The sequence below is a fragment of the Columba livia genome, chromosome 7 (genome assembly GCF_036013475.1).
Source record: "Columba livia isolate bColLiv1 breed racing homer chromosome 7, bColLiv1.pat.W.v2, whole genome shotgun sequence".
NCBI lineage: Eukaryota > Metazoa > Chordata > Aves > Columbiformes > Columbidae > Columba > Columba livia.
In genome coordinates, this window is record NC_088608.1 from 40693154 (window position 1) to 40700921 (window position 7768).

Sequence of the window (7768 nt, forward strand, 5' to 3'; positions counted from 1 at the left end):
CTTCCCGGGGCTGGGGATCCTGGGGAAGGCAGAGAAGGGCACGTGTTAACTGCCAGTGTCGGAGCGACTGCAACACTCTCGTCATAGCTGCGCACGAGAACCAGGAGCCAGAAGCTCCGAGGAGGTGAGGAGCTCTTGAGCTGCCGCAAAACCACAACAAACGGCTGCCGCCCTCCCCTGAGCCAGCACACGCACGTGGGCACTGGGGCTACTTGGGCCAAGCTCCTTCCCACACCCAGGCATGTGCCCCCAGCCCTGTCCCACACTCTGAGCAGGGACAGAGGGGCCAGGGACACAGGGCACGCTCACCTGAGGTAGAACAGCACATACGCCTGCTGGTTAAGGACCACCTTGATGTTACTGGGGCGGACCACGTTGTCATTCATTTGGTACCACTGCCCGTCGCTGGCCTGCGGAGGGAGAGAGAACGGGGTTGGGCTGTGTACAGGGACACTCCTGGCCTGAGGAGCAGCAGGTGACCCCGGGCAGGTGAGGGGTCTCTGCAAGAGGAGAACTCCACACTTCCTGTGACGGAGCACAGCCCGTACCCCACAGTGCTCCACACCACGCACCTCTGCTGAGCACCCTCCTGTCTGCGCATTACACGGACCCTTGAGCACCCGCCGACCCCCAGCACAGAGAGGTGCCAAGAGAGCGCCCTGGGCTCACCTTCACGTAGCAGTAGTAGTGTCCTGAGTGGCTGCTGTACCCCGAGTGCACCAGCACCGCGTAGAGCCCGTACATTACCGGATCCCCGCTGGTCTGGGACATGTACGGGCGGATGTTCAGGAGCTCAGGGTAGCCCACGTCCTGCAGAGAGAGGATGTCTCAGAAGCCTGCGCAGCAGATGGCAAGAGCAGCTCAGCTGTCCTACGAGTCCCGTCTTGTGAGGGAGGGAGAACCCGCTCTCCCCAGGCAGAGCCCACAGTGAGGAAGATGCCGGGATGAGCCAAACTCCCACCACAGCACAGCACAGCTGGGGAAGGGCTGCAGGACTGCGGTAGAGCTCGCACCGCGCACAGAACCACCTCCCACCCTGCTCGGGGCAGCAGGGCCTCGGGACAGGGCACAGCCCCGCTCTGGATTGCTGAGCACTCACCTTTGTGATCTTGCCTCCGGTGAAGTCGGCAAAACGCTTCAAAGCAAGCGTGAGAACCCTGGGCGCTCGGTGGATGGTGAAGCGTTTGGTTGCCGACACTTTCTTCTTGCATCTGCACAGGGAGAGCTTGAGCTGTTCATGCTGTTCCACCACCCAGGTGCTTGCCAGCCCTGGCCAAGCCACAAACCCCACGGAAATGACCCTGGTGAGAGCGGGTTCTGCTCCAGGGCACCTGCTCACGGCCAGGTCTGCTGGCTCAGGTCCCCGTCTCAAGACGGGGGAGATGAGGAGTGACAGGCTTCATCGCAGGCTTCACAGCCACGCACCTCACGGTTTAGCGGTGGAGCAGGTAGAGAAGCCCTCCTGTACTGCAGCTGCCGTCCTGCTTCCCACCAGCACACCTGCAGCCCCTTCCCGCCCCAGCCCCGCACACTCACTTGTCACACAGGTAGGCGTTCTCTCCGCCCAGCAGGTCTGGCTTCACAAACAGCTCCAGTGCCTGCTCTACGTTTGCGGCTTGCTGCCAGGACAGAGGAGAGGTCAGGGCCAGGCAGAGGAGGCAGCGCAACAACAGAAGCTGATTCCCTCTTGCCTGCACCGTGCCTGACACTGGCAGGTTAAACAGCCTCGAGCAGTAGCGGTGCAGCTGCAGGAACATCCCCTGCAGAGCAGAGCTCCTCCCCACCTGACCCTGCCCCGGTACCGTGATCTCCACCGGCAGGTCCAGACAGGGGTCAAAGGTGTCCGAGACTGCTTTGCACATCGAGCACTTCACTGCAAGAGAACGAGCAGTGAGCACCCCCTGGCACAACACGGCACCACCACCCCCAGCACAGCGCAGGCGGCTGCCGTGTTGCCCTTTTCTGCATTTGGGCTCTGGGACGGCAGCACCAGCATTCGCAGTCTGTACGTGCTGGGACAACAAGTGTTGCGGGACAGCTGGCAACGTGGGTTCCTTTGCTGGTGGCAATGAGCTGGGGACCCACAGCCAGCAGCTTCGTGACCCACAGATACCAAAAGACTGACCAGCTGCAGCTCTGCATAATTTGCACATGCTTAGTGACTTTCCCAAGTTACTGCAAGGCTCTCGGGGAAACAGCAGCCCTGAGAGTCACAGGCCCAGGCCCTGGCAGCCAGCACTCACCACGGGACCGCAGGGAACCGCCAAAGATCTGGTGGATCAGGGTGGTGGCTTGGGTCTGGCGATCCAACCTAGAGACGGCAGCTGGGATCACACAGCGCCCGCCCCAAGAGCCACCCCCACGGGCCAGCGCTGTGTCCTCAGGATCCAAACCCAGCCCAGTCACAGGATTTGGGGACAGAACCGCAGCTGTGCTGGGGTGGAGGTGTCAGGAGAAGGCAGACAGCAGCCCACGGCTGTGTCCCAGAGGGGCAGAGAGCTGGGCCATCCACCCCAGACCCTGGAGTCAGCACCTCCCTCCATGAGCCCAGCCCGGGGGACACGTTCACCCCACAGTCCCCTCCCGCGGGCACAGGGGACCAGCAGACAAGGGCAGTTGTCACCACCAGAGGCCCCACATACTCGGTGCAGTCGGGCAGGCAGGCCTTCTGCATGGCATCGATGGTGAAACGGAGGAACTCGTGTGCGTCCTCTTGCCTGCCCAAGCGGATGTGCGGGGCGATCTCTGCAGGAGAGGGAGGGATCAGCCGCAGCACGCGCTGCAACAGAGGCAGGTCCTCCCGCCCTCCCTCGGGACAGCGACTGCGGGGTTTGAGCTCCCTCGGCCCAAACCAGACGTCAGACTCATGTGGGCCGTGGGGGAAGCCCCACAAGGCCCGTGAAGGCCCTGGCAGGCTCAGTGAGTCGTCTCGGAAGAACCTCTGCCAAGACCTGCCCTGATCTCAAAGGTTCTGCTCCTGCAATAGTCTCTGCCCTCCTGCACGGCTACAGGAGGGGACGCGAGGGCAGCCATCCTTACTCTTGAGGTCTCGGACAAAGGACACTGGCTTTATCACGCTGCCGCTGTTCGCGAACGCCTGCGTGACGTGGTTCTGCATGACGCATGTCACGCAGAAGCCGCTTTGGTGACCTGGAAGGGGAGAGGAGAAGACAGGACGTTTAGGACAAACCCAGGAGAGATGGAGGCAGTACAGGGGACAGGGAATCTCTGGTCCAGTACGGCTCATCCACGCTCAGTTTTCCTATGAGCTCTGTGCTGCAGCAGAGCTCTGGGGCATCCCGGGGTCACAGGGACCAGCACACACCACCCCAGCTGGAACAGCCCCAGTCACAGCACCAGTCGCTGCAACCCTCCAGATGAGACAGCATCCACGTGGAGGGGAAACAGGGCACAGGGACTCGCTGATGAGCCCACGGGTCAGCCCTGAGGGGTCGATCCCACCGGAGCCCTACGGACAGGGCTATGAGCCCCACGTGCTCCCCTCGGTCACGGCTCGGAGCAGAGCCCACCAGATTCCCGTTCAAAGCCGCCTGTGAACAGCACCTGCAGCCTGTATGCAGCCTTGTGCCCTGCGCTCACACGGTCCCCACAGGCTGCGGCTGTTTGGGACCCCTGCTCAGACCCTCATGGACCCATCTTAGTCCTGGCTGTGTCCAGCACAGACAGAGCCTCTGAGACGCAGGATGCAGAGCTCCGGAACACTGCTACGGCCAGGAAAAGTGGATGCTCCCGTATGCAGGAATGTCCTCTCCACGGAGAAACGGGCAGGAGGGAGCAGAGAAGGCACATCCCGGCAGCCGCACAGCCCCGGCAGAGCCGTGCGCAGGGTGCTGAGCGCAGCCCTGGGACAGGCGGGTGCTCCCCTCCCCACTCACAGGTGCGGCTGTGCTCCCTGGAGAGCAGGTAGTTGGCGAGCGGTGGCGTGTACGTGAGGCACTGCAGGGTGGCGTTGAGGAAACAGGTGTTTCCCAGGTTGAGCAGCCCGGCGCCGATGCGCTGGACACGCTGCCACTGCATGGCGAGGCGCCCTGCAGGGAACAGCCCCTTCTGGGGTGCAGGGACGCCGTCCCCGAGGCGCCCCGGGGTCCGGTCGCTGCCTGCGGGGAGAGAGAGGCGGGTGAGCCGCGGGCTGCGCAGCGCAGGGAGAGCCCCCCGGCCCTCTGCACCCACCCTGCTTGCCCGGCTGTCCCTCCTCAGCGCCGCGGGGGTGCTCGGCGGGCTCGGTGCGGGGGTTGAGCAGCAGGTACTTGGCCCGCAGCAGCTCCGGCTGGCCGGAGAAGCCGTGGCTGGCGGGCTGGAACTCGATCTTGTGCAGCAGCACCTTCGTGGCCGAGGTGCTCAGCAGCCGGACCAGCGCCCCGGCCTTGCCCGCGTCCCGCCGCGCTTTCAGCAGCTCCCTCGGCTTCGCCGTGCCCGCCATGGCGTGTCGCCGCACGTGCCACCGCCTCGAGGTCGCGCCGGTCTCTCGGCCTCTCCCTCTCCACCACCACACACGCTTCCCGCGCCTCCTCCTCAAGTCCCGCCCTTCGCTGCGGTCGCTCGTGCTCGGCTCGGCCCACTGACTCCTCCCCTCGCCTTCGCCGTCCGCTCCGCTCCGCGTCCAGAACAGGACTGAGCTGCGCCTGCGCGTCCCGGCAACGCCAGGGGCGGAGCCTGCCGGGGGCCGGGCTTGTTGTGACGTCATCGCGCTCCGGCCACGCCCCAGAATCATTAAATGGTCACACACTGTGGTTTCCGTGCAGGGGAACCTGGACACCGTGGTGGATTTGGCCAACAAAAGCCTCTGCAAGTCTTACAAGGCCAAGGCGCAAGGTGTGCGCTGGGGGCGGAGCAAACCTGGTGTCCCGGGACAGGCTGGGATGTGACCGGCTGAGCAGTCCTGAGGAGAAGGGCGTGGGAGTTATGATGGGCTTATGTATATTTACTAGAAGTCTCTTAGCATTTTTTTATTTTACTAAACTGTGTTTCTCTCAGTCCAAATTTCTCCCTTCACTTTCGATTCTCTCCCCTATTGGGAGGGGAAGGGGTAGGGGGTGAGTGATCAGCTGCCGCGGTTGTGTTGCCAGCTCGGGTTAAACCACGACACGGGTGAAGGTCCAGAGGAACATCTGTCATGGTGGGGTCAGGGGCACATGAGCTTTGTGGAGCAGCTCAGTCAATTGGGCCTCTTCAGTCTGCTGAAGGGGACACAGGGCACTGGAAAAGCAGCGACTCCTGCTTGGGGAGATGATGGGGGAGGCAAACCCTTCTGCAGTGGCGGCTGGTGGGACAGAGGCAGCAGCCACCAACACCCTCCAGGGAGCTTTGAACGGAGCATTAGGAAAAACTGAGCAGGCGGGTGGTGCTGCCCTGCAGCAGGACACCCGGGGACTCTCGGTGATCCCCGCCTTTGGAGGTTTCAGCTCACCAGAATGTCACCCAGCCTCACCCTGGGGTGTCTGATACCCTACCAGAGACTGCCCCATCGGTCCCTTTCCCAAAACCCCTTCCATGCTGTTGGAACGATAAAGGACTCAGCATTCCAATTTAATGTGAATCACGCAAAGCCATTTATTACAGAAACAAGCTTCCTTATATATGCAACTATTCTCCGATCGCACGTCCACGCTCCAAGCATGTATTCACTCATTGGATATCATCTATGTTCCCGAGCTGTCCACACGCTGGAGTCCCACTGATGACAGGTCCGTTGATTTACGTCACGTTGAGGCCTTGTTATTGTAGAAATGCCTCTCTCCCAGAGCAGGTCCTGTTTTCAGCTTTTCGAAGCGGCCTTGAGATTCCTTTGGGCCTGACTAATTCAACAATAAATCTCCATCTAACAGAAACCCCTCCACACGCGGATGCTGAGGGAGCTGGCTGAGGTCATTGCTGGACCACTCTTCATCATCTTTGCCAAGTCTTGGGAAACGGGAGAGGTGCCTGAGGACTGGAGGAAAGCAAATGTCACTGTAGTCTTCAAAAAGGACAAGAAGGAGGACCTGGGTAACTATAGACCAGTCAGGCTCACCTCCATCCCTGGGAAACGGCTGGAATGACTTATGCTTGGTGCCATCTCAAGGCATATCAAGGATAAGAGGGTCATTAGGGGCAGTCAACATGGCCTCACCAAGGGGAAGTCGTGCTTGACCAACCTCATTGACTTTTTTGAGGACATAACAAGATGGATGGATGATGGCAGAGCGGTGGACGTGATCTACCTTGACTTGAGTAAGGCATTTGACACAGTCTCCCACAGCATCCTCACAGCTAAACTGAGGGAGTGCCGTCTGGATGACCGGGTAGTGAGGTGACTGCGAACTGGCTGAAGGGAAGAAGCCAGAGAGTCATGGTCAATGGGGCGGAGTCCAGTTGGAGGACTGTATCTAGTGCAGTGCCTCAGGGGTCAGTACTGGGGCCTGTATTATTCAATACATTAATTAACGATTTAGACGAGGGAATAGAGCGACTTTCAGCAAGTTTGCTGATGACACCGAGCTGGGAGGAGTGGCTGACACGCCAGAGGCTGTGCTGCCATCCAGAGACCTGGACAGGCTGGAGAGTTGGGCGGGGAAAAATTAAATGAAATATAACAAGGGCAAGTGCAGAGTCTTGAATCTGGGCAGGAACAACCCCAAGTTCCAGTATAAGTTGGTGTCACGGAGCAACCCCGGGGTTAGTTTGAGGGACAAGAGGGTAAAGAAGTGAGAAGTAGGGTTTTAGCCCTCCAAAGTGACTTGAATACAGGTTCAGATATCAGTTGAGTAAATTATTAAGGGCCAGCAACTAATACAACAGGAGGTCCACAGTGTGCATGCACGTGGCTTCACCCAAAACAATGCCGGAGCCACCCCTGAGTCCGGGAAGAGTCCACACTTGCCTGAACACGGCGTGGGATTATTTTTAAATACACGTGCAAATGTGCACGGAATATTACACGTGCTTATGTCGAAGCACGGGAGGACACATGCAAATGTGCACGGAAAGTATAAACACATGTGCAAAATGTGCACGGAAAGTAGATGCACTCACAATCCTGCGAGGGTTAATTTTACTTACACCCGTGGCGGCAAGGCAAGCGGAGTCTTTGTCCCGGGCAGGGGGCGCCGTGGCTCCTGGTGTCAGTGGCTCAGCTCGTGCTCCAAGAGACCCGCAACAATGGGCGGACTCTCGACGAGTGTCCCGTTTTTTGATTGGGTGATCAGATCTGACTGTGGGCATTCCAGAAGCTTCTCTGCACCCCCACAGTGGCTGTGGGGGTGCCCCTGAAGCCTCCAAACATCCCCCACACTGGCCACAGTCGTCCAGTGGCTCCCTGGCACCTCGTCACTCCCTTCTCCTAACAGCCCTGGCCAGGGGGCTCTGGGGCCAAACAAAAGAAACTGTAGCAAAGAGAGAGGGAGATGTGTCTACTCCTTCCATGATGAAGGAGGGAGGGGGAGATAGGGGGGTTTGCTTTCTGCCACAGTTGGGGAATGACCTATTAGAGAGCAGCATAGAAGAAAGGGACCTGGGGGTCCTATGGACAGCAGGATGAGCACGAGCCAGCACTGGGCCCTTGTGGCCAGGAAGGCCAATGGTACCTGGGGTGGGTTAGAAGGGGGTGGTCAGTAGGTCAGAGAGGTTCTCCTGCCCCTCTGCTCTGCCCTGGGGAGACCACACCTGGAATATTGTGTCCAGTTGTGGCCCCTCAGTTCCAGCAGGACAGGGAACTGCTGGAGAGAGAGCAGGACAGCGAACTGCTGGAGAGAGTCCAGCACAGCCACCA

General features: G+C 60.0%; 1 protein-coding gene across 1 annotated transcript; it reads right to left on the minus strand.

Moving 5' to 3' along the window:
- Positions 1 to 305: 305 nt before the first annotated feature.
- Positions 306 to 4705, minus strand: LOC135579950 (ubiquitin carboxyl-terminal hydrolase 36-like). The gene is made up of 10 exons (XM_065070005.1): positions 4192 to 4705; positions 3897 to 4118; positions 3056 to 3150; positions 2643 to 2743; positions 2244 to 2311; positions 1803 to 1873; positions 1537 to 1619; positions 1100 to 1211; positions 670 to 810; positions 306 to 410 (listed from the first exon to the last, which is right to left on the minus strand). Exons 1-10 carry the CDS (start codon positions 4703 to 4705, stop codon positions 306 to 308), a joined length of 1512 nt encoding a protein of 503 aa, XP_064926077.1.
- Between the last annotated feature and the right edge of the window lie 3063 nt (positions 4706 to 7768).

What these genes read in the sequence shown, in the direction of transcription:
- LOC135579950 (XM_065070005.1), bottom strand. Translation starts at nt 4,705, where the DNA reads ATGACGTCACAACAAGCCCGGCCCCCGGCAGGCTCCGCCCCTGGCGTT. An exon ending in TGATAAAGCCAGTGTCCTTT is followed by an intron (nt 2,744 to 3,055) that starts GTCCGAGACCTC and finishes TCTCCTGCAGAG; the next exon opens with ATCGCCCCGCACATCCGCTT. An exon ending in CGGTTCCCTGCGGTCCCGTG is followed by an intron (nt 1,874 to 2,243) that starts GTGAGTGCTGGC and finishes GTTCTCTTGCAG; the next exon opens with TGAAGTGCTCGATGTGCAAA.